Genomic DNA, 27,847 nt, shown 5'->3' on the forward strand with positions numbered 1-27,847 from the left:
TGGTAAATAGGATATTTACTGTTCCTCCTCCCCTCCTCTTCCCCTCCTCCTCCCCTCCTCCCCTCCTCTTCTTCTCCTCTTCTCCTCCTCCTCCCCTCCTCCTCCCCTCCTCCTCCTCATAGGTGTAAGTATCCTCTCCACCCGGCTTTACATTATTTTTGTATAGTAAAATCCTTATCGTTTAGGGTGTGTTATGAAGTGTAAACCATTTGGAAGAAAGTCTGAAAAGGATTGGGCTAAATCCTTCCACCCCCCACCCCATCACCAACCCGTGGCTACGGCCCTGCTTATATAGCAAACAAAATTTGAGACCTGCCATTTGTTTCTAGAGCATCATATTGATTCAAAAGGTATCACAAATATCAATTGCTGTTGAGAGGAAGAAAGAAACCGTAACAGCATATATTTTGTGCAGTTGTTTTGTATATTGTCTTGAGGACTTGAACAAAAGAATTCCAAGTCCTCAGACCTCATTTGAAAAGGATCACCAAGTCCTCAGAAGAATTATATCACTAAGGGGTGGTTGTTAAGGTAAGGTGTGCATGGGTTTGAACAATGAGAAAAACCTAACAATGGGGTCATCAGTTTGCATATAACACACCAACGTGTATGTGAGATCACGTGGGATTTTAAACAATAGATTACTAACCGTACATCCGTTAGACAGTCTGGTGTTATATAACCCAATCGAATACACATCTTAGGTAGATGAATGTCTGACGTAATAAGGTTTCCCAGACTAAAACCACTTATCGTCTGCGTGCTCGTGTCAGATTAAAAACAATGAACTGAACTAAAGTTGGACGAGAGCAGGTGTTTAATTAGTTCATATGCGTCACCACCGATTAATAATTTTGAAAGAAATCTTTAGCTTGCAGATGCGAATCTTTTTATGTTTTTTTGTTGTTGGTAAATTCATATGTTATAACTCATTTCTTTCTAAATACATTCCAATCGAGTACAAAGGGTATATTGAAATTTCTATACAATTTTTTCTGATATATTCATCAGAGTATGAATATGTAAATTCTTGCCTAAAAACACCTGCGTTCATTCAAGAGAAAGGTTTTTGTAACGTAGATTCTACGAGTTGTTTTACTTGTTTCTTCTTAAGAAAAAGATTTTTTTAAACGTGATATGTTTGTTTATATGCTTCAATTCTCTGGAAATAATATAACAATTGAAAGGATCTTAATTGCTCCTGAAAAGTGTTTGATCGAATTTTACATTTCTTGTTTTAAAAGTGTTTATTCTGTAAAACAAGAAGGTAGAGATTTGTAACCGTGCTGCTATAACCGATTTTAGAATTTAGAAAGTTATTAGATTAAATTATTGATGTTTTGAGTTATTTGTTGGCGACTCTTCTTAACTGAAACAAGATTGTTAAAGATTTATTGGAATTACATCAAATATTGCTAAAAACAAATTATAATAATAACCAATGTCTATTCTTTTCCTTTTCTTTCAAAGACTTTTACTTTTTCCTTCTTTGAAAAGTACCAATGATACAATTATAGACTGCTAGTTCCAAGTTGTTTTTATGCAAAACGTGAGAATATTTGAAGTTGCTACATTTAGTTGCATTTCAGTATGAAGTGCGCCTTTTCTTCACTCTGATGTAACGCTCAATTATCTACGTTAATTTATGGGAAGAAAATCTTTTGGGCACGGTTTTATTGTCATTCGTTCAAATTAATTATGACGTAAGAGATGACATCTAGAAGTAAGTATAAAGAACCGATATTGGCAACAAAGAAACAAACACGAATATAATATATTATAATATACCATAGTAACAGTAAAATGACGTAATATGTGTATATGTCACGTGACATACTGGTGTCACGACAATATTGCTGACATGGTTTATTACTCTGTTATCATCCTTCGTTTGATCGAGTGTCCCTTTAGAAACATTTAATCCATCGCTTAGAACAAATTTAGATAAAAATGGTCAACAACTGTATGAAAATTATACATAAAATATGATAACACCAATTTACGTATGGATGTTATGCGAAACGCCTCCACGTGTTTATACATTATGAGGTAACTAGCAAAGTCAAACGAAATGATATTGGAACGCCTCCTAATAAGTATATTTCTAAAATGATTCAAGTTAGGTTTACTAAATTGTTTTTCAGTTTCATAAGTTCCTTTTGACTGTCATGTCTGCTGCATCTTCCCTTATGCATATTTACATGGACTCGTTATTTGACCCTCTGTCACCATAGCAACAGTCACTTCTTGAAGCAAACCTAGCATTGCTTTAAGAACGCTATACTTCATCCTTCGAAAGTCATTTACATAAGAAAGAAAGCAATTATTTCTTGATTGCATTGAAACCCCAGAATTCTGCATACAGAAAAGAAGAAAAGATAAAGAGAGATATAAAAAGAACAATACTTCGAAAATTTTCAGCGGTGTGTGTGTTAGTTTTTTTTTAATAGTTTTATAACATGCATAATATGTTACAAAGAAGACGTATAAATCCTAAATTTGTGATAACAAAATTTCTTCTTTTTAACAATTATGAAAGCTTTCATCTCTCGTTAATGAGTGCAGTTCGCACCTCGTTAATTTCAAAGTCTAACACGAAATAATTGCAACACATGTTACAACATGTGTCTTCTTTCTACTCATTATTTCTAAGTCATTGCAATATTTTAACAACAAAAGGTCAAGTTTCGAAATTTTCTTTAATTCGTAATCGGCTTGTCATCTGGTTTTCCCCTTTTTATTATCTCTCTCTCTCTCCCTCTTTGGGCTAAATATTGTCTTGATATCAAATAGTACCCGAAAGCATTCATCAATAAGGATTACTTTCAACAGGAAATTGGGTAGATTCTTGTTATTTTCGTCAAATTGTTCATTCAGTGTGTAACCGAATGTCGCTTACTCGTCAGATGCCAGAAATTGAGTATGTGGGTATTGAGAAAATTTTGAAATTCTCGAATACGTTCAGATGGATGTGAGAGTAACAATGCTGAGTTTCCCTAGAAGGGGGGGGGGTGAGGGGATGAAGGGGTGAGGGTATTAAGTTGTTAACTGTTGTAATTACATGTTGCATGTTTTACCATTCATTAGACATTAATTAACATGAATTGAATGATTATTGGCTAATTGCTGTGTTTAGAATTATGTCGTCAATAATTTTGGGTGCATGTATTCTGCCAGTTGTTGACGACAAAGTTTGATGCTTGTGTTGCTGGAATGGAGGTTGGAAATCGGAGGGTAACCCGGTGGAACTATAGGCACTTGCGTTGGCGTATGTCGGTTTCTGTTGCTTTGTCCTTTCAACATTTTCATTTTCAATCGATAAATACATTTATATGAATTTTAATGTTCCTATATAGCATCCGTTTCAAATATCTCATTCGCTTGAGCGCGCTCTCCACCTCTCTCTCTCTCTCTGTCCATGGCTTGTATTTTCCTTACTAATCAGTCCGCCAAGTAACTTATGTTTACCTTACATCTTTAATCTGATTATCATTGGGCGAGTCCAAAACATTTTGGATCTTTTACAGACTGTATTTTAAATATGAGATAATATTTAATAGAAGTAGATACATAATATGAGATAATATCTAATTGAAGTATATAGATAAATATGAAAAACGAAAAAAAAACGGAGAAACAGAATCGTACAGGGATGGCGCAAACACTGTTATAGGAAGAATTTATTCAGCAAGGCTAACAAAACACCCGACTGACATATCCACTCCACACATGACTATTAAAGTAAATTTATGTCCTCTTTTACAAACGTTCGTAGGATTCGGTAATGTAAAGAGTGTGTACTACACACCAAAATGGAAATAAAAATTCAATGACATATATCAAACATTTGACATTGCCTCATAATGACATGAAGAAAGAACATACCCAATGATTAAATTGTACATATGAATGTTGCAAAGTAAAATGGCAGCATAAATGCGTCCTAAATGTTAACCAGAGTCCATAATAAAACAAAGTTTTAGCAATGAATGTCTGTCGTGTATATTTCAATGTTCCTTTTTAGTCATGAAAGAAAAGCCGTTTCCTTAGTTTTGTTTTAAAAAATGTCCCGGTGTTCAACTATTTTGTGCATTGTCGTTAGCTTGAGAAATTCCCTTTTCTTTTTTGATTTTTTTACCGTTATTATAAGTATTCATTGAATATTGGTAACTGTAGTAAATGTTTATTTACGCATATAGTCTGTTTTTTATATCGATATCTACATATATTTTGATGTATTGCCCAAGGAGCAGTCGTAGGCTGTGCGATGACTTTTTTTTCGTGATGTGGGCGTATAATACGTATTGGTATATATATATATATATATATATATATATATATATATATATATATATATATATATATTTAAATATATATATTTATATAGTCTGTTCAAAGTATCTCTTTCGAGATCCGGCTTTAGGAATCACAAATGATTTTCGAGTTGGATAGCATCATGTTTGATCTCTAAGAGTAGGGCAAAATATGTCACCAAAAACAGAACTAGTATTGTTCGATATAGGTGACAAACGCCTACAGTGGAATTACGATCTTCCTTACCGGTTTCGAACCTCTGGACATACAATCAGCGTCCATAGCCTAGTGGTTAGGGTGTCCGCGTACAGAGCGGGAGGCCCGTGGTTCGTATCCCGGCTGAAAGTTTTTTCACTGTTCTTGACTCATTACGATTTTCATTTATATATTTATATATTTATATATTTATATATATATATATATATATATATATATATATATATATATATATATATATATATATATATATATGTATATATATATATTATATATATATATATATATATATATATATTTATATATATATATATGTATATATATATACACACATATATATATATATATATATATATATACACATATATATATGTATGTATGTATGTATGTATATTAGATCCAGGAACTCGCGAAGAAGCCTCATTGGCTTATCAAAGCCGCAAGCTGACCGAAGTCAGTCATCTTATAGATATATATATATATCTTATATAGATATAAAACAGAAATATAGCCTTCGGCGTAACACTGTATTGGCTTTGAACTTTCTGAAGTAGGACACTTTTATAGTAGCTGTACCCAAAACCTTCTATAACATATATAATAGATAACAAAGCTCCCGGTGATTGTCTGATCAAGTCGTGTCAAACAAATTTGATAAACGCTGGCGAATGCTATACCATTTGTATTTGAAGTAGTATGATGTACACACAATGCTAAAATAACTATGCCTGCATGGTCACTGGGTCGAGGCGTCGGTCACTGGCCCTCTCTTTCTTAACACTCCTCATACATCCTCCAATAAGAATATCAGGAGTACATTATGTTTCACCCCATATTCTCCGAGACTCCTCCATACTTTACCGTGTCGCTACTTGACTCCGGTTCCCCGTGACCTCACCTCCCCCCCCCCCCCCCGCCAGGCTTGTCCCTGGCAAATGATACGGTATTATAGTCTTGAAGGCCACTCAAAGGCGTGTAAGGTTTCGTTAACAAGTATTGTACATATGATTTTAGTGTCACTTAGCTTATAGTTTTATCAGAAAACTTGGCAAGGTGATTTACTTCCAGTATAGCTATCCCAACAAAATAACTTATTGTGGCTTTTAAATAATTACTGATTACAAAATATACCACTTAAATAATGTTCAGGAAGCTTTTTGTAATGATGTATATTATATTCGTGTGTCATAATCACCATATACTGAACGATCACTCTATCTGTGGTAATTCATTCAATTAAGTTCGAAATTAAGACTGATCATTTACGAAGCTGAGTAAAGACAAAAGATTTTCTATTAATCATTAAGTGCTTTGTGATACTTTCATTTTCCCGGTAATCGTCTTGTATTAGATCCTGTTTTACCCAATTTCCAGTCAAGAGCTTCGTAAACTTAAGAAATGTCGTGTTCGAAACAGCTACTCTTAGAATTCATCACGCTGCAATCAATCATACTCTGTTTTCAACAACGGCAGTCAAAACAACACGAAAAAAGCAGAAATGCCTCTCGGTCCAAGGTAAACAGATGTAAACCGTATCTAAGCTTTTAGTACGGGAAGTGGAATGTTCCTTAATGCCCCAAAACAAAAATGGTTCGTTACTCACTATTAATAATCTTGTTGGCATGGTGATAATTGTATTATCAGTTAAGTCTTCGATTGATCGGTTTAATCTCAATTTAATAATAAGAAACGATCTTTGACAATTAAAGTATTTTAAGAAAACAATATACATGCTTAAAAAGGTAAATCGACACAGAGTGGAAACTGAGCAAGTACTATTATGCATGTAACACTAGACTGATTTTTTTTCGGTATACTATTAATTCATGGATGAGGATATATTCCGGTAAGATGGGAATGTAGGGATAGTAGAGGGAGGGAGGGGGGAGGGGGAGGAATGATGACAAGTAGAAAAGAGTGAATGTTGAGAAGAAGAGGAAAAGATGTTTTGTTGGTAACCATATAGTCCAGTCGATAAACAAAAGACTTCTCCCGCACTCAGTATATGTTCTTCTTACATCATTACCCGCAGCCAGGTCTGGTACAGCTGGCCGCCCACCCCCCCCCCCCCTTCTCCAATCTCCAATGCGCAGACTACCATGCCCCTTGCTATATATGTACCACAATAATATGTGCTAAAACTTCATTAGTTACAAGATATAATGTGCCCCTCCCTTAAATTATTTGTGACCCTTCAATTCAGAATTCCTGTTTACGGGCCTGCTTTACACCGGGCCCATGGTGGATGATTTTGTTCAGCACATCGATACAAATCTAGCCAAAAGCACGTCATAGACTCGTTGAAATGTTGTATTGAACTCCTCAGAGAACAGCCGATATTCATAGCTGGTACAGAAACTACTGTTCATGTCCCACAACCGTGCATCAGTAATTACCAATTTGTGTTCGTAACACGGTAACATATGTTACATGTGGGCACTGTAACGACTGCTAAGCTGTGAACTTGTTCCCACATAAGACAAAGAACTGCGCGACTGGACAAGGAGTCTATGAAGATGAGAATACCTATACGAGATGAAGTAAAGGTGGTACGATGCCGCTTGATTCCAGTTCACACCTCTCTTCAAATTACGCCAATTCGTCATGCTGAGAACGAAGAGAGGGCATGTTTGAGTATATCCATAGGCCTACTTATAGCATAAATCGACTAGTCACGACATCATATTAGAATCGCGTATTAATGAACTCGCACTAAATGGTTGGTAAAGCAACTGCTGTTCATGTCACACAACCGTGCATCAGTAATTAGGCCTACTACTTTGTGTTCGTAACACGGTAACATGTGTTACAGGACATGAACTGTAGTTATACTGTATACCAGCTATGAGTATCGAGTTCCGAGAAATAATTTTCTTTGGGTTTATGCGCGGTATATTACAGATGTTACCGACAACATATTGAAACTCTTGACGATTTAATATGTATACTGGAAATATTTTTATTCACAAAATGAAAGACATTGGATAGGAGAAGGAACTGATAACATCTCTGGCAGAAGTAATATAAGTATGATTTCACACTTGAGATAAAATGACAGGTCCTCTTGACATGACAAAGTGTCTCTTAACGTTTGGGGGGAAATGTCTTCATTAAAAACATCCTCTGTCAGGTTTCGTTTTACACATGTAAAGGTAACATTTGACTATGTTATAGTTGTACACATACAAATAGTTGAAATGGTGCAGTCTGAGGCATGTTTTGCCAACCAATCAGATTTATAATTAGCCTACACGTAAACTTGTTTTAATAACTACTTTTAATTTCTGGTGGATATGAAAAGGGGAGGGGGTAGGTTATACACCCCACCCTGTGTCCGCTCCCGGTAACACAAATCCCAAAGTAGGAGAAACCGTTTAGCTGGTCACCAGATACAAGTTGTGCATGTTACAAAGTTAACAGGGTCTTTAAGTTCCTTCTTTTAACTCCGATTAACTAAACGACTGTCCATCAGACTAAACCATCACAACCACCATCGCTCAAACAGGCGACGGTGACGTCACAATGAAATGACTGAAATGGCGCAAAAGGATATGAAAATGTCTACAAGATCTGATACGAATGCCTCAAATATGCTATATAAATACAGTTTTATTAGTAATATAGGGAAGAGAGGGCCCTTTCCCATCCTTCCTCATATAACGTGAGGCTCTTGGAGTCGCCTCCCAGACAGAATATAAGTTTAGAAGTCAACTGGTGCAGATGGGGGTTTATATAGTGTATTTCTTTATTTAAGGCTAAAGACAATGTGCTACTGAATGAACGAATGAATGAATGAACGCATGCATGCATGCATGCATGAATGAATGAATTAATGAATGAATTAATGAATGAATGAATCCCCGAGTAAACCGTTATACAGCGAATGAAGGTGGAGGTCATGGACACCTGACCAACCCCACCCCTCCCCTCCCCCTCCCCCTCCCCAACTCCGTGCACAGGCTACCGAAACTTGCATTGATAAGACTTGAGTATTGACAGCAACTCACAGCATGATTTTTTTGTATGTCAAGGATATCGGTAGGAGCTATTCGCCAGAACATTGAAGAACCATGAACAAAGAAGCAGTTTGTCCTTTAAAGCGAAATCAGTTTAAGTGTTGAACAAACAATTTATATGACATTTTTAATTACTTCTAAATATTTAATAGAGGGACGTTACAGTATATACGTACTTCATATTCTTGTTGATTTTAGTAAGGCGTCTGGAAACATGGTATAGAATTCGTGCCTGAACATTATATAGCTGGATTCTACCCACAGAAGCAGTGGTAAACAATTCCGGGAAATACAAGGTCCCTCCATTCCTATGTGACTGTATATATATATATATATATATATATATATATATATATATATATATATATATATATATATATATATATATATATATATATATACATATATATATATATATATATATATATATATATATATATATATATATATATATATATATACCCGTAAACATATTGATTAGTCTGGAGAAAATTAAAAAGATCTTCACACTGTCCTTTCAGTTCCTCTGATTTCATTAGTCCCTGATTTATTCCTCAAACTTCATTGCTTTGTTTATCGCAGGTTTAGACTTATCTATTATATCTTCAAATTACGTCCCTTGCTTCACCCTCTCCATGCAGAAATTGATCAAAAGTCAATAAAATAAAATTCTTCACTTTAGTGACTGTTCTCTGTGACGTTAGTATTACGTCTATAATATCATCCACATTTAATGTGCACCATTATATTTTGTCTTGTTTTTTTAATGTCTTATTTTTTTCTCTATACTCTTTTTATTTCAACAGAGGACCGATTTGAATTCACCAAGTTTGAGTGGAATACTAACAGCTCTGCGGCGAAGCGCTGAGCCTGACACATACTCTAGAGAGCTAAGTAAGTCTATTAAATAAAAAACATCCGCTGTTTCTCAACAAGTCAAGATATGGGTCAGTCACATAGGCAGGCATGTGTAGATGCGTCACATGTTACGTCTTGGGAATAATTCAAGAAGATAATGACTACAATTCTTGTATTTCTGATCATATTTGTCACCGCTTTTTCATTACTCTGTGGGAACATCAACCTACACCCCCCCCCCCCTTCATCCCTTTTCCATCCCTCGTTATTTCGAAATAAGGGAAGCAGCGTCACTCGATCCAGGTTAAGATATTATGTATTTATTATTTATTTGTAATTCATTCATTTATTTATTTATTTTTGCATTCCTTCTTTTGTGTAGATTGCCATATCGATATGGCAGGGATTCCAGGAGAATATTACTATACCAGTCAAGGACACGAAGATATGTGTGTGATTTACTTCTTAGCGGCAGAAGATGAGATTGTAGAAATAGAATTCACGGAAGCCAATTTTGATTGCGAGGCAGGGGATCATGTTCAGGTGAATATCATAATATTCGATTTTAGAAAAGCGCTTTGTACCAGCGATAGTTTTCAAAGCGCTTTACAGACGTTATATTACCCCTGTTCTATGATAACCTATCCCAGATACAATCCCTCCCAGGCTGCTACAGTTATATATACTTCGCCCAAATGACAAGTTACCTCACATGAACTCAGTTCATTTCCCTCCCTAAAGTCACTCGTAGATACTAATTCAGTTCTTTTGTCTTGCAGAGGTCACGTGTGGACTAATTATTAGTAAGAAAACAGATTACAGTTGAAGGAGTACTGCGTGTAAATAATGTTGTCATGATTCAGTGTTATCTATCGTAAGCTGTTTCGTGTCCACTAAAAATTGCATTGGACACATTTGAAAGTCCCATATATACATGAGAGAAAAAGAGGGAGAGAGAAAGAGATGGGGGGGGGGGGGAAAGAGAGAGAAATTGTTCTCAACTGAGACGACAAACTACTTAAACAATTTCGCATGTCATGTTTGTCAGGTCGAGCTAGCCAAAACCTTTCATAGTTCACGTAAATCATCACGGTTAACTGGACCAAGACGGGCTTTAGAACATTAAATAAAGCCTAAGAACTCTTTGTAACTTTCAAATCCTGTCTTTGCTTTAATTTTGTTTCTGCTCTAATTTTGTTGTGTCTTTCCTTTTTCTGATATGACGATACGTTGTGATGTGATGTAATCGCTTATAAGAGTCACATATCTGTCCCATTTAGTGTCCCATTTCTGCCTGTTTATATTATCTCTTTGTTTAAGTCAGTTCGGCTAAATGGATTTCTTCATTACCTTCATTTCATTAGTGGTTTGATGGCTGGACGATGGGTACAGGTTCCTTTCCCAGCTACGAGGATCATCCTCTGAATTTGACTGAAAGAGTGCAGACTGTTTGTCCAGGTGAAGGACGACCTATGACCTTTCGTTCCAACCAGAATGCTGCAATGATGACCTTTAAACTCACATCGAGAGGGAGCAGCTTGAAAATAGTATTGGAAACTAAACAGATTCTAGAACGTAAGCGTTTTTGTTTCTGTCTCTGTTTGCGTATATATATATATCAGGGGCGTCGGAAGCTATTTGGGATTGGTACGGCAGACCAGAGTGTGGCCATCTGTCATTATTATCGGGGACGTATGGCAAGCCGTTTTAACATTTACCTATCTATTCTACTTAAGTAGAATTAATTCCACTTAAGAAGAATACAATTAAGCTTAAGTGAAATGAATTGCACTTAAGTAAAATACAATTAAGCTTAAGTAAAATGAATTGCACTTAAGTAGAATTGCATTTTACTTAAGTTTAATTGTATTCCACTTAAGTAAAATTACCACTTTCTTTTAAGCTTAAGTTAAATTTAATTTCACTTAAGCTTAATTGTATTCTACTTAAGTAAAATACAATTCTACTTAAGTAAAATTTAATTTAGCTTAAGTAAAAGTGTCATTCTTTTTCACTTAAGCTAAATGCATTTTACTTAAGTAAAATTGTATTTTACTTAAGTAGAATACAATTAAGCTTAAGTGAAATTGAATTTAACTTAAGCTAAATTGTATTCTACTTAAGTAGAATTGTATTTTACTTAAGTAGAATACAATTGCATTTTACTTAAGTAAAATTCAATTCTACTTAAGTAAAATACAATTTAGCTTAAGTGGAATTGAAGGATATGGCAAGCCGTTATAACATTTACCTCGTGCGGAGAAGTGGTTGGTCTGGGGGCAATGTTTACATGGTACCATGCCTTGTGGTACTTCTACTACTAGTACCACTGATTGGTGGCATGTCGTGTTGTAGTCGTTCCCTTGCCCTCAAAAGTGCTTTTCCAACTGCATCAGCAACAGTTTGCAACGATTTATTGGCTGGCTGCATTTACCAAATGTCTAACGTTCAGACTCAGTGATAAACAAAGCTTTGCTCCATTTGCTAAGTATGGTGTTATGTTCGTATATACACAACGAAAGCTGGATAAGTATCGCAGAATGGGGGAATGGCCGCAAATGATTACGTAACTAGTACGTCTTGAACGTAACTCTATAGGTCTCGCATCACAATTAATTGTTCCATTGACTTACACACTAAACTCATCACTTTCAAGACCTGCCAAAGCATAGATAGAAGTTTTCATCTGGTATATCCTACCCACCACATGATAGCTGTGTTCTAGTGGCCTATCATGGCACTTGCAAACTTCCATATCATGACCGTTTAGATTATGAGCTAGAAGAGGAGCAAGTTTATCACACTGAACCCTTCCATATGCTCGTACGGAGTAATATCAACATTTAACCAAAGATTTTTAAAATGGTTTATATCACCTTCGATCCTCCCTATTTTCACACCATCTGTACTTAAAATTATGCTCTTTCATATAAAGGCAGAAAAAACGATGACAGTAAATGATAACATGCTTAAGGAAGCTTTACATTAGGTACTTTTACCTCTTTTCTGACAATGGTAACCCTATTGAGCGGATGAACACGTGGTGAGGTACCTAAAATAGTATACAGAGTCGGACTTCGCGGCAAGTACAGTGACGCAATGAGTAGCATATACTGATTGACCAATCACATTTTACTTAAGCTAAATTGCATTTTACTTAAGTGAAATAGATTGACCAATCACATTTCACTTAAGCGTAATTCTATTTCACTTAAGTAAAATGCAATTTAGCTTAAGTGAAATTGAAAAGCCATTTTGCTTAAGTAAAATAGCATTTTACTTAAGTAGAATTGAATTTTACTTAAGCAGAATTGCATTTTACTTAAGTAGAATTGAATTTTACTTAAGCAGAATTGTATTTTACTTAAGTAGAATTGTATTTTACTTAAGTAAAATACGATGTAGACAAAAACCGTTTGAACTTAAGCTAATATGAATTCCACTTAAGTGGAATACAATTAAGCTTAAGTAAAATGCAATTCTACTTAAGTGCAAAACATTTCACTTAAGCTTAATTGTATTCTACTTAAGTGGAATTAATTCTACTTAAGTAGAATAGAGAGGTAAATGTTAAAACGGCTTGCCATAGTATAGGGACGCTTGGTAGGTCAAACTACGCTACGCGCCACTATGGTTGGCGCGTAGCGTAATGGAGAAAATTTTGAAAAAAATGCCTCCCAGATTGCAGGAAATGGCACTTCTCGAGCTTGAAAACAAGACCCCTGCCATGCCAGAGTAGTCACATTTAGCCTACTTGCTTGTTTCATTTTGGTTCTTTATTTTTTGCCATTTTTTTTCTTAGTGCTACTTTTTTTTCTCTTTTTCTTGGGCCGTGAATATTGCCCCTGTTTATATGTATATATATATATATATATATATATATATATATATATATATATATATATAATATAACGAAAATCCACGTTTACTCCAAAAGAAAATATTATTAGAGAAAACCAGAGAAATAAGATATGACTCATAATTGACAAATAAGGAGTAAGTTTTACAAAATATATTGTAAAACTTACTCTTTTGTAAAACTTACTCCTTATTTGTCAATTATGAGTCATATCTTATTTCTCTGGTTTTCTCTAATAATATATATATATATATATATATATATATATATATATATATATATATATATATATATATATATATATATATATATATATATATATATATATAGGCTTTTATCTTGGATGTCTTATACCTTTATACCTGCATTCTATACATATAAAGGTGATTAATGTTATTAACATTTTCGTGTCGGATATATAATATGTACCTGTTTTATATAGCAGTATGTGTATGTCTGTTAATATTGTCTTTCCTGAATATATCCGTTTACCTGTATGGTGAAGTAATGGTTCATTAACCTGGGTCATGTCGTCGTACCTTTCCGGATGCTAACGAGGGTTATGTTATTTATGCTGAGCGAGATTAAAACAGTTTCGTTCAACACACAGAAGTAAATGCTTCGACATTTGTCTTTGACTTAATCTATTTTTGGGGATACTGCAATTTAATCGCAAAGTAGGTTTTTAAGTCTGTAGCTCTTATGCAAACCTTAAATACTGATGCATGTGTTTCTCAAAATGATTAGAATTTGTCAAACAACAAGGCACCATCCAATATTTTCTTCATCATCTGAGAAGAACATTAAATGAACATAAAGAACATTTAATGATTCCATATACAATTGTAAGGTTGTCGTCATTATTATAGTCACACGGCAATCAAGAAGAAAACTGTTGCGTCACTTTCATCACAATTTCGAAATAAAACTGGCCTGTGGTTAGTGAAGCTAATGGACTGTTTGCTAATTCAAAAGTAGGGAACATTTTACACAAATCATGAAAGAACGTACGTCACGCTATGTTGTGTTTCATTTTAAGGGTTACTTATAGATGACGAGAATCATCAATTCTTTATGATTTAAACTTTTGGCCAGTAGCGGAGATTTCTTGTCAGAAGTGGGGGGTTGCAGGCCATTGATGAAATAAAAAGTCATAACCGCTGGCTCACTATCTAAGTGGAGCGCCACCATAAGTTGGCGCGAAGTGCACAAGAATTTTTTGGCAAATATTGCCTCCCAGATTGCAGTAAATGGCACTGCACTGCCCAGGCCTGGAAAAGCTGCATTTAACCATTTCATATGTTGAAAATTGAAATCTTATGTTCTGTCACTGATGTGTTACAATAATGAAAAGCAAGATTTTTCGTTTTTTCATGTTTTATTCTCAACTTGTAAATAAACGGTCACCATGGATTATATAGCCTATTGGCCGTATCCAATCAACTTTTTCTGAATCGCATGCGCTCTACCAGTGCAACATATATAGGATACAGTAAAATTCATTTCAATGCAGTTTTCCTGCGTGGGTGCAAAATATTCTGGAGTACCGTATGTTGTTTTATTAGCTGTCCTTGATACTCTCAGTCAGTTACAGCATAATAGTTCTACACTAACCATATCACAGGTTTACACACAGGAAAAAAGTCTTAAACCTAATTTACATTTGAGTTCAGGTGAGTTTTCACATGATTCAAGTGAAGTTTCCAAACATATTCTTTCTTGTTTGCGACCTTCCTGCAAATTCCCGAGCTAGTTGAATAATGTCCACTGCATCCAGCTTTTTCTTGTGCACGTTCAAAACTTTAGGGAGAAAAGTGTTCAGAATCTTAACACAAGTCAGTTCAAAATTATTTGAACAGCAGATTGCGTGTGTTACATTCTGGTGTCAAAAGACTGAATTCGCAGTGTACAGAAACCGAATGAGTCATTAATGTTCTACACGCTGCGTTTTTATAGAGTAGGCCTACCGAAGTGTGACGTCAGTTATGCATGACTATCGTGCCGTGCGGTCTAAACAAACTCAAAACAAATTAAACTTACACCAATTAACAAAGATAAGTATGACTCACTGAGGATTAAAAACAGTAGTGCCCAAATCGTAATTATTTACATTGACTTTATACGTAAACTGTCAACAAGTTACAGTTCCGCGAAATTGTGTGGGCCGGTGGCCATAGCAAGTTAGCAACGGGCAGTTATTTCAATCTACAGTCATCACATACTCCAAACTTTGCCAAAATAGTCCTAACTCCTAAGGTAGTCCCCTACAACACAACCAATGTAATTATCAATTCATGCGAGAAAAATGGGGCTCCTGTGACATAATTGTCGCATGGGCCCACATGGTGCTCGACGCCTCTTAAAACGATTATAATTCCATGATTATACACCTTTTCTTCATAGCCTGCAATGTATTGGCGCAGGATCCATCAGGTATGTACACAATCAGGAATTATGGGGCAAACCGGAACTGCTCATTCTCTGTGATCTACCCGATTCATGTTAGTGTTGTGGAAATGGCGATTGGTCAGGAACAGAACGAGGCCACTCTCAAGGTTAGTACATATTAAATATTATTTCGAAACAAAACAATAATGAGGTAAATAAATAAACACAAACCATATATACATATATGTAGGCAATATCGCTATACGGACAAAAGTTTAATTTAGCGCAAACAAACTCATCAAAAACGTCAGATGTTTATACAAGCCGACTTCTAGAAATTAATTGTTTCTTCCCAACGTTTTTAAAATAAAAAATAATTAACATTGCCTAACGGAAGACAACTTTATGTCTGTTCAAATGAATATCTTGACATGGGATTCACACCCAGAGGGTTCGCAAATGTGTTAGTAGATCTATTATTCGAAATTACGGAACTTTGACACAATCATCCATATTTGCAATAAGTATAACAAGGTCAAGATGCTTGACCTTTCAAAATATTTTTATAAACTGCTTTATAAATTTGTTGTCCTTTTTATTACTGTTTGTTTCCACTGGGTTCGTTTTTACATTGAATACCTTCTTTGGTTAGATTATGAGATAAATTGGTTAAAAACCATCAATGTAGACATATCGTCATATAGTTATGGTTTATTAAGATGCTACACTTGAAAAAGAATATAACTATCAAAAGAGATGTAACAATCAAACAAAAAGCAATGTTAACATTTAAAATATAGGTATATAACCATTTCGCAACAGAAATAAACTTGACTTTGTATTCCTTCACTGCCCCTCACCCTCTCACTCCCCTCAACCTTAACTTACCCACCCCTCCCACTCCCTCAACTCATTGATACTGTAATCTGTATTGCATGTATGTATTATTACCATTTATTACTTGTCGAGAAACCATCTCCACCTTCTCTTAATCTTAGAAGATATACTCAGTTCTCTTTCGTAAATACGATAATTCACGGATTTAATTCTTTCTATATATAGTAACGGCATTCATCCTATTATGACATACGTATATAAGGGGACGTATCTTTTTATAAACAATTCTTATTTTGAATCACGATTGCCTTATTTAAGGCCTTTGAAATAATATTGTTGATGTGTTTTTAATAACTTAGTGTGTAGCTTGTGATAGGTACTGAAGTTAGACGTTGTTTTCCCAACTAGTTATGATGACAAACTTGTTCTCTTTGTTGGCAATAGTCTGATTTTCAACACTAATATGTTGCTGAAGGCGGGCTTTCCAATTAGGGGGACAGATAGGTTTACAAATGCCACACGGATCGATGGGTTCCATATAGGATGAAAAAAAGGAGAAGCCAAATTCGAATATTTTGTGAAAGATGCGTGGTGGCATGTAAAATGTGTTCTTATCCACCATTATGATGTCAAAATGTTCATATGTATGTATGCATATATTAGATCTTCCTGCAAGCAGAAACTCGCAAAGAAGCCTCATTGACTTATCAAAGCCGCAGGCTGACCGAAATCAGTCTCTTACATTCATATTTAACGTCCATGATTATGAATTGTTAATTATCACAACTCTGTAACTGGACGACATACATTAATCTGGGAGTGACTAGAACCGGGGACCTTATGATTGAAAGGCGCCGGCGTTAACCACTGAGCTAACACTCATATGTAGGCCTTTCTCCAACAAACAACATAATGTAATGATTTTTTTTTTAAATCAAACTTTCGACTATATTGTAAGTCATATCATAAAGAGAACCTTATCCACTGCTGCAAATGACGCCATCTGTTTTAATAATCAGCAAGACCTCTTTAGAAGGACTTTTTCTAAGGCTACAGGGCAGAAGTTGTCAATGGTTGGTCGGAGAGAATACACCAGGACACAATCATGGACTATTGTCTGGTATATGATGGTCCTTACGGCGTTAGGCTTAAGCACCCTACCGGCCTAGCCTGCACGTTGTTCAATGTAGACACAGAGAGAATTGAATTATGTCTGATCTTTGCTACAAATCTTTATTTATCTCTGTTCCTCGTATGATATTGGGAATCCATATAGATACTTTACATACCGTATATAAATTGAGATAAATATCCTCTAATGAGCGCTTATCTTTTGGATAAGGCTGTTTCAACCTTTGACACAGGCCGTGATTCCTATGGATTCATTTTCTGAATTTTAAGAAATCTCTGGTTAGTAATGTTTAGACCATGGTCAGTGTCAGTAAAGCATATACCGTCTGACCGTGTCGCTACCATTTACAATAGTATACCGTGGATGAAAATATATTTCCTTGTTAATATTTCAGTGTAATATTTCACTGTGTGTTTCTTTTATTAAGTTTTAAAAAGATCTTATTTAATTTACCGTTATTTAAAAATAATCATCCAGGACTTAATTCATTAATCTTGAATCCGACTGACTTTGATTGAATTATCTTCCATTGCTTTTTTTTTGGACATATCTTGACCTTCGACAGAAAATATCAGAACATTTCAGTTTGATAGATAGATATATAAAGAGAGAGAGGGAGATAGAAAGAGCTATTTTAATCAGCGGGGGCAATGTTTGGGGTTAAAATTGTACCTGCGCGATGTATAGGTGTAAACGAAAACAGCTATAGTTTCAAACCACAAATAAGATCTGTTTTAATAAAAACTATATGTTTAACAGAAAAATGCGATACTTTGAAAAGAAAAATTTCACAGTAAGAGACTTGTAACATATGTTCCCGCAATGCCGTACTGACAGTAATATCTGCAGATCAGCCACATACAAACACAATACTGTGTCCATTTACCGAAACCAACACCGCATGTTAATAACACATAAAACTGTAAAAGTTAGTAACAAGCTTCACAATTGATCGTTTTGCTTCTAAATACTTAATTGATGACATCTACACGTTGCAATAAATCTTTTACAAGATCCACAAAATGTTGCTTAATTGTCATTTGTCAACAAAAAGTTGCATATATTTCCTTTATATCAGTATAAATAAGGAACTAATCAATATTTTAAGTACTATTACCTTTGATTCACAGCTAACAAGTCATGTTTATAACAGTTTTCAGAAGACAAGTGATGCACGTGATAATCACAAAAATATGTTTAAGTAGCAATTTGCGCTGAATTATCACTTTAATATCATGAAAGAGGAGACGATTCTATACGCGTACAATCCGCTTCTTCAAGTCTTAATTCTGTTCATGTGATGTATATTCGTGCGTGTCTTAGCCTATAGAAGTAATACATACCTTAAATATTTAAACGTGACATTTCATCGAGCCTCGCTGTATATATATATATTTAATTCATTACGATTTCAATTATATATATGTTGTATATTATCGGTAGACCTATACCGTCTTTGCAAATGTGAAGCTATAGCATATTGAACCCACTGTTCGTATTTCAGTTCTGTTTTATTCCTTTTTTGTGTATTTATTTGTGTGCTGAATATGTTGATCTCTTTTTAACACTCCGTTAGTCTTCTCATCAATTTCACGCGTAATCGACACAATAAGATTTAGACCATGGTATCAATAGTCTGAAATTTCACGGCTCTTTTAACCTTATTCGGTATATCAGAATAAACTGTTCAGGTACTGTGATCTCTATCAGCTTAATGACTGAATGAGACAGATAAACCACGTCACCTTTCTGACCAGTTCATAACATGGCACGGGAGGTTTAAGCTTAAAGCGATATAGAAGGTTGCAATGTAGAGATGTTACACAACAACATATCATACTTAATTTAAATGACAATATGTGGATAGTATCCAACACAAGAGGGCATTGGATATGTTGCAACTTACGCAACTAAGGTTGGAATGCAACCTTCCGCACGAGTCTACGAAGAGTGTGTATGCTTCTACGTACATTGTATGATATACGGTATAGTGTATAGTGTAACTTTAAGCGAAACGATATCGACGATTATTATAATTAGCAACGTTATAGTTCATTCTGTTATGTACATACGAGTCCACTTTAGGAGTCAAGGGCGCTTCTGAAAATCAGCTGTTATTGTAAATATTTTGCTACCATTCAAGGCGATCACAACAAGCCTATCACGTTATCATAGCTGAGGTTTCTAGCCTAGCGTAATGTACATCTGCATGTGAATTGGGCTGTTCTCGTTATCATTGCCTGTTCATTGCTATTGCAGTTAATTACAATTTCGTGGATTATAACGGAAACTTATAAATTCATGTGGATGGTTACACCCCTGAAAGGCCTGACGAGGGGGTGTAGGGTTACACCCATGAGGTTCGGGGTCAATAACGGGGTCATATTGAAAACGACGGTACCGAAAAAAGCATAATGGATCCTCACCTCCATAATGAACTAATACAAATGAAGACTTCAAAAAGGCTGGCCGATGCCACTGACTACTATACCCTCCTCTATTCAAAGTTGAATATAGTAATGAAAAACAGCCATCATCAATAGAATCCCAAAATATGCTAGACAGTCAAGTATTGGTCACTCATGGTAGCTACTTTTTGTTGACTTAACAGGTATATTTTCCCTATTTGAGAGTTCTTATTTTCTAATTATTGAAAACTCTTTAATATCTGGGAACAACCATTGTAGCAACGTCTCCAGGAAGATACTCCTAGCACTTTCTTTTTTTACCCACAACATCAACTTATATACATACAGCGAAGACAAATTCCGCTATCTTCCCTATATTCCTTTAAAGGAAGCAAAATCACATCACTGGAAGGATTGGTATGGATATTGGAGGATATAAAGTTTATACTACATGATACTGTATAAGCTTACTTGGTTTCAGTGAAATGCTTACTATAAGTGTCTCTACATCATTAAAGAGCGCACCGCTCAATTACAGTCCCCCCCCCAAAAAAAAAAAACAATGTGTCCATTAACTTCTAGTAGATTGAAAACTAATTCCAAATTGACGTCATTATGACGTCACCCTTATGTCTTTTTATCAGCGCAAAATCGCCGTGTAATGTTATAATTCGTCGCTAATGTGATTGTATTTAGTACTGATTAATGAATTAATCTGATAATTCTTTTATCCTGTATACCGTTAAGCGGATTGCGCTTGGCCAACTTCGTTGTTAATAGTTTTACTGCATTTTAGCTTAATCACTATACTACCGTTAGTTGGAACAATAGAATGATGGTTTATTTAATTATATAGATATATGCACCTTTTTTTCAAAATCAAAAGAACATCGTTGCACGCTCACTACCCATGAAACACATGAGTGATCGTTAATAGTGCCTTGACCTTTGACTTTATAAGACATTATTATTATTATTATTATTATTATTATTATCATCACCAACATCATTAATATGTTCATGTTTATTGTACGGTATGCCTGGAAAATATAGTAACCCTCTCAGTATTTTTGAACTGCAGTTGAATAGTTACAAAAATGTCCCCATAGGATAATTGTTATACACGAAATTTTCAACTAGCTGGCTGTGAAGGTCAAAGAGAAACACTCCGAACGCTTGGAGCAAAGGACCATAGAGAAGCTTATTGTCACTTGTAAGTATAGACTGAGGGATTCAGTTATATGCAGGGTATGCCGTGGTATTACTCAAGTCTAAGGCCTTACAAACCACATAGAGGTCCGCATACTCCGATTAGTATACATGCAAGATTCTGAGCCGACTTTTAAACGGTCCGCTTTGCATTTTTTCAGGGGCCGAATTTGGCCGCTGGTCGCCAGCAGAACCCCTGCTATCTTAATTTAATTCTTTATGTAAGAATAGAAATGAAATGAAATATCCTAACACTAAACATCCGGGCTATATATATATATACAGAATATTTCAATATTTTTTCAAATCGATGTATCCATTTAAGTTTAACGATATGAACAAGAGCCATGCATTCTTACTTTTTGTAACTAACTTTATACGTCACATTTTTTTCTTTGCTACTCAATTATTAGGACTTTTATCTATTCCCACAGGTAATTTATAAATATAAATGACCTACATCGTATACGTCAATAACTCTTTTCATGTTTCTTTATATATATTTTTTTGTGTGGTCGCATTTTCGACTATTTTTAACTTGATTTCCTTGGGATTTAATGCATTCTCTTAGATATCTCTATAAGCGAACTGATTCTATTTTAGTATAATAGGCGGGTTGATTTCATATTGTGGGATTGCATTGAATTAATTCATTAAATACCTTTTTACCTCAATCTCTATGCTCGTTGATATATTTAGGCAAACATTTGCTTTTGATCATAAATGTTCACATTTCCAACGGAGAGGTATTACGCAAAGTAAGACTACAGTGAACGAGAAAAAAAAGGCAAAGTAAAGAGTACATTGTTTTTTATTTATTTTTTTGTTCGATTGTTGACAAATCAAGCCCTAATTAGGAAAAGATAATTACATGCCATTCTAAAGCATTGGTCGCTCAAACAAATGTTCAGCATAAAACTAACTATTCACATGAAATGTATCAGATCAGGGTCTTTATAATATTCGTGTAGACCTTTCTAGCCATTATTTAATCTGATATTTGATAAAGTGAGTGTCATGGAAATTGTCATGGAAAAATACAAACAGGGGTTACTTTAAAGATTACAATGACAACTGATCGATGTACGGTTAAAGTCTCCATGTAGGCCTATAAGGGGACAGACGAAAAGGAGGGAATCGGTATTGTTAATAACTACAGTGAAAAAAGAATTCAGCACCAACCCTTTAATTGTTTCTACAAAGGGAAACAAAATACATTGACATGTCTACATGGTGCTTAAAGTCCTAAAATCTTCAAAACTAATTAAAATAGGGGGGAATGGGCCTCCAGTCGAACGTAGGTTATATTTCAAAACTTTAGAACATTTTACACACTTGGTTTAAAGAGTTCTCCGCCCTTCTTCTTCTTTCTGAAGTAGACATAGGCATTCGGACAGTCTCAGAAGGCACGAGCCGATCTTAACCTATTTTGAAATGTTTAAAATGGCTGATTATTTTCATAAGAATATTCTTAAAAGTGTTTTTGAATATTTGTGCAGACGTCACATGGGGAAACAGTAGGTGAAAGTTTAAAAGTTATTTTCAAAGACCCAACAATAATTTCAATGATATTTCGTGATGTCTAAAGAGGCCTTCATTTCTGTTTCAGATGGATTTAAAAAAAAAATGGAAGTATCGTACACAACATAAATGTTAGAACATATATATTAGTAACAGGAAGAGGAAGCACGAATATGTAATCAACCCATTCAAAATAAATGGCTAGGCTATAGGACAATATGAAGTATGACTAAGTGTATATGCAGTACATTGCGTCATAACGTGCTGTTGATCACACACGATTGTACCATTAGTTGGCAAAACAGCCTACAGCAAATAACTAATAAAATATATAGAGCAACTCACATGTAAAGAAGGTTAGGCCTTCATTTTTATATCTGCCGTGGATGTTTACATTGTAGTGTTGTATAATTTACATTTGTTTTGGTTTCTTTGTCTATTACACATATGTTGTGACAATAATGATAAAAGAAAGACATGTAATTTATACATAAAATAAGAAAGGAACATATAAACAGATGTTAAAATATCAAATATTCATATATAAAAAATATAAGATACTATGCATATATATGTCAATGTATTTGCGTATAGAGGCATGTTACAGAGGGGGCAACCGTGGATCTGCTATATAGATTCAGTGGTAAAGATGCGATGACGCTACACTGGACAATCTATAGCATCACTTTATCTTTCCAATTTGTTTCACAGTGCACGGAGTCTGAAGACTATGTTGAATTTTTGGCGGGAAACTACTTGGACAATTCGTACATGCGACAAGATGCTATCCTGTGTGGTGCAGCCGGTCACGTGAACTCTGTTGTGAGCGAGGACCGGAGATCAGGTGCAGCAGCAACTTCGCCGAACACTCCGCACACTCCCCCCCTCACCGATGTACTTCATTTGTCCTCTGCATGCACCCACGGTAATTTCCTAAGACACAGTATGTATTAGTGGTGTGTGTACCTACATTGTATACAGCTATATTGCAGTCGGTCAGTTAACCTTGTCCGATGATAACGACGCTCGTTTGTATGAGACCTTTCACGGTCGAAATCATATCTTCCCTAGATAAACCTGACGTACTACCCCTGTTACCCATTGTATGCCTTGAGTAAACATTTTTTAGTAAAATCCTAAATATCAGCGAGAGTTCCACGTGAAATAGCTGTAATGTGTGATAATAGCACTGCCTATTCGATTCTTCCTTTTTTTTGCATAACAGAAAAGGATTGCTGAAAAAATACCTGTACTTTGCTATGGTAGTATGACATACATTTCCCAATGCGATGGTAGTATGGCATATATTTCCCAATGCAATGGTAGTATGCATGCAGTTCCCAAATGCAATGGTAGTATATGGCATACAGTTCCCATTGTAATGGTAGTATGGCATACAGTTCCGAATTCAATGGTAGTTTGGTATGACAGTTCCCACTGCAATTACTGATTTGATCATGAAGCTTTCCGGCATGAAAATATGTTGAGCATGTTAAAATACATTGGCTCTTTGCAGTATGAAAAAAGGTAAGAAAGTATACGAGTCGTTCATGACCCTTACACTCACCTCCCCCTGCCTCACTCTGAACCCTCCAACTACCCCACAGCACCGTCCAACACAACACAACACGTCTGAGTATCACTATAAACAGTGACGTGCACAGGATTTCAAAGATGGGGGTCTAAATTCCAATGCCTGCCTTTTGTTTCCGTAAATCACCACAAAAATACACAACAAGACTGCACCAAGCCGTTTGCCTAATTGATTCTAAGGTTGATAATTAAAAGAAAACATCTGAGTATAAACCCCACCTAGATGAATGTATTTAGTGGTAGGAACAAATTCACTATATTCGGACTGGCCAAAACTGGTCAAACCATTCTGTCTTATAGAGATAACAACATAGCATCATTTCAGACCATTTACACAGATAACTGTTTTTGCCAATAAATAAAGTGTTGCGACTGATAACACAAGATTAGAGTAAGTCAGAAGAAGAAGAATTATCGGTGCTAACAACCAATAAATAATCAATATGACTGAGAGGTTATTTCCTCTTATTTCGTCTGATTTTTCACTCCTGATTAGTGACTAGTCCAACTTTTGAAATAAAGAGAGGACCAAACCAAAACAAGTTTTAATTAGCCTGAGAAATTCAGAATTGCAAAATGACGAAACCACTTTGTGTTCATTTGAAGGCCTACGTCATCACTTGTAAATTGTATACATAACGGCATCTGTATACATATAGGGTTCTAATGTGGTATGTGCGTTGAAACCGAGGTCTGACGTTTGGAAGCGTTGCGAATTTGTGACGTCACAAACACAATCGTATACGGTCTCAAAGTAAGTTGGGGTCTGGATCTTTTTCAAATTCAATATTCCTGTGAATATTTTGTTTATGTTTTGTATTTCATCTCTTGCTTTTTTCTTTCTCCAGGCTTGAATATTAACCTCAACTGTCAGAACTCCGTGGTTCGTCTGGTCTCTGGAGGAAACCAAGATAATTCTCTGACCATCGAGTACAGAAGAAGTTTAACCGGCAAAAACGACTGTGAACTCTCTGAATATTAATACAACTCGTTCAACGTTGAGGAATATTTCACTCGAATGTGATTTTAATTAAATATGGACAAAAACAAACAATACTAATTAAACAATTGTCCATGGACTTCTGTATGATGCACGAGGAACAGTTTTGATCTGAAAAACAATTGTCTCCATTTACGCTTTGCACTTGCTGTTAAAATAGCTTCTCTTTATTTTCTTTATTTGCTTTCCTTTGTGTCAGTTTGGTTATCTTTCTGTTTGGATCAGGATGCTGGGATTTTATTCAGTCTAAATAATCAAGTCAGGAAGGCATTCACAACATTACCAGTATCCAAAAAGAATTTATTTCTTTATTCATACAATAATTCATGTAAAAGTACTTAACAATGGATGGAAGAAATGATACGATATTTGTCAAGGTTTCTTATTGCATAGAGAAAGAAAAAATATATGAAAACTGAACGTCATTCAGTTGTGTGTGTGGGTGCGTGCGTTTGATTTGTTCATTGAGTGGGCGATTTTATCCGGAGTTTGCGTTCAGAAGACAGTGAAAGAAATGGAGGGATTCTGGGATTGAATGATTTACAATGAATTATATCGCATGACGTCATATAGTCAAACCTTCTTGAGGTGCAGGTGGGGTGAGGGGTGGAGCGTCAAAACAAAGGTTTGAATGTCAAAACAAATCACGAACTATGGTGACATTTGAACAGAGTGTTCTGTTTTTAATAATCATAAGCAACAATTGAGCTTTAATTACCGGGGTGGGGTGGGGGGTGTCAGTTGCGATGGTTGTGTCACAATTTTAAAACTAAGCCAAATTCTTTGATTTTCTCACATTTGGTAAAATTTATTTTTAGTGGAATACAAAATAGGATTTTCTGTGTTTTGCAGTTAATGTGTTTCCTTTGATAGATCGGGAATTGATTCATACCGTAACGTACCGTGAATTCAATCTAATTGATTGCAATTTTTATCAGAAAGCAGTCTGTATATATCTTGGAAAGAAAATTTCATAGCGTAATCAAACGATCAGCGTTACTATACTTATCCGATGAAAATGTGTGACAATTTGCACAAGGAATACACCCTATTTCTCATAAGCGTGCATATTACCTTCAGTGAAAGTTGTAACATATTTCCATATATGGTAATGAGAATCACCATATCTTAGAATAACATGAAGGATTCAGCGCCACCAGCTAAGAACCTTCGAAAAATGTTATCACTTTTAACATTGAGCTATAACACTCTTTTAATGCGACATTGTTAAGCGTATAAACACCATTTTATCTCTTTCGGTGACATCGAATTCATCGTTTAAAAGCTTCAAGGATAAAATTAAAATGGTAACTTTCAATCGAACTTAGAGACGAATTCTTCAAGGATTTATCCTAGCATGATTCTAAAGAACATAATAAAGTTGTGGATATCCCGTACTACGCACGCTTAACTGACAAATGCAAATGTATAACAAATAGGATGGCAGCATTTCTTAATGTACGTGCTAACAGTAGAGTGGAGGACACTGCGGAAAAGCGCGCTAAAATGCCAATATTTAAAAATAATAGCATGAAATTATTAGTTTAAATATATTCCTTATTGAGTAGTGGTTAATTTGTTTAGAATTTTTTTTTTAAAGATAGATCTACACTTGATATGAAAGCCAACACTTTGTTGTTTGAAGTTAATTCATGTTTGGTTGCTTGTTTGCTTTCATGTTTATTTGTTGTTTTTTCTGAAGATTAATATTTGTTCTTTCAACACTTTACAAACTGTGAAACTATCAACTTTGTTTTAATTTTAAACAAATGCATCATGCTTAATAAAAGAATTAAATAAATTATCTCTTTGTCGCTTTTTAAATTATTTATCTCAAAAATAACATTTCAATTCCACTTTTGACAATAGTACAAACCACGTGATACCGTGACGTCACAACATTACAGGATCCATCACTTTGAGCCATTTCTGTTTATGTTTTTCAATGTTTTAAGGTATAGTATTTAGATCTGGAGGATTTTAATATTTTTCAGAAACTTTTCAAACATTTACAGAGTATCACTAAACACGTGTGTTGTTTTGTATTCTTCTTCTTACTATTATTATTTGATGTTGTTTGAATAATTCGATATTATATAATAAAGCTGGTCCTTTATATGCTAATTCTGTTTATATAGTAACAAAATATTCAAACCATTGAATTAAACTGATTTCTTCATCTTTGTTATTTGAACAAAATACAAAGGCAGACCTCAGTTTGTCAATAAAGAAAGTCATATTTTATTTGGTTTTAAAATAAAGATTATTGTTGCAAATCCGTCAAACCATTGCCTTGTACAGTGTTCATGATTTTGTCGTGGTCGTAGTCCAAACTTTTCATTGCACTACACATTGCTGCAGGCAAAAACACTTTTGGTAAAAGGGAGCAAATATTTGCTCATGAATTTGAGATTTTTAACAAATGCATCAAATATTTGCTAAAGGAAGGATCAAAATAGTTCAAGCTCAGACACTCTCCTATTGTTTTGTTTTTTC

General features: G+C 35.0%; 1 protein-coding gene across 4 annotated transcripts in view; it reads left to right on the forward strand.

The window, feature by feature from the left end:
- LOC139966477 (corticotropin-releasing factor-binding protein-like) overlaps window positions 1-27,847 on the forward strand; it is a 38,097-nt gene extending 10,250 nt beyond the window's left edge. Inside the window, exons 2-7 of one of the 4 annotated variants that reach the window (XM_071969509.1) lie at window positions 9,353-9,440; window positions 9,787-9,947; window positions 10,769-10,979; window positions 15,667-15,818; window positions 23,470-23,701; window positions 25,200-27,847. In XM_071969509.1, the coding sequence (XP_071825610.1) occupies window positions 9,801-9,947; window positions 10,769-10,979; window positions 15,667-15,818; window positions 23,470-23,701; window positions 25,200-25,333 (876 nt within the window). In that variant the 5' untranslated portion in view covers window positions 9,353-9,440; window positions 9,787-9,800 and the 3' untranslated portion in view covers window positions 25,334-27,847. The remainder of the gene's footprint in view (window positions 1-9,352; window positions 9,441-9,786; window positions 9,948-10,768; window positions 10,980-15,666; window positions 15,819-23,469; window positions 23,702-25,199) is intronic. The other 3 variants (XM_071969505.1, XM_071969508.1, XM_071969507.1) reach the window with 3 other exon arrangements.

The sequence above is a fragment of the Apostichopus japonicus genome, chromosome 4, assembly GCF_037975245.1.
Source record: "Apostichopus japonicus isolate 1M-3 chromosome 4, ASM3797524v1, whole genome shotgun sequence".
Classification (NCBI taxonomy): Eukaryota; Metazoa; Echinodermata; class Holothuroidea; order Aspidochirotida; family Stichopodidae; genus Apostichopus; species Apostichopus japonicus.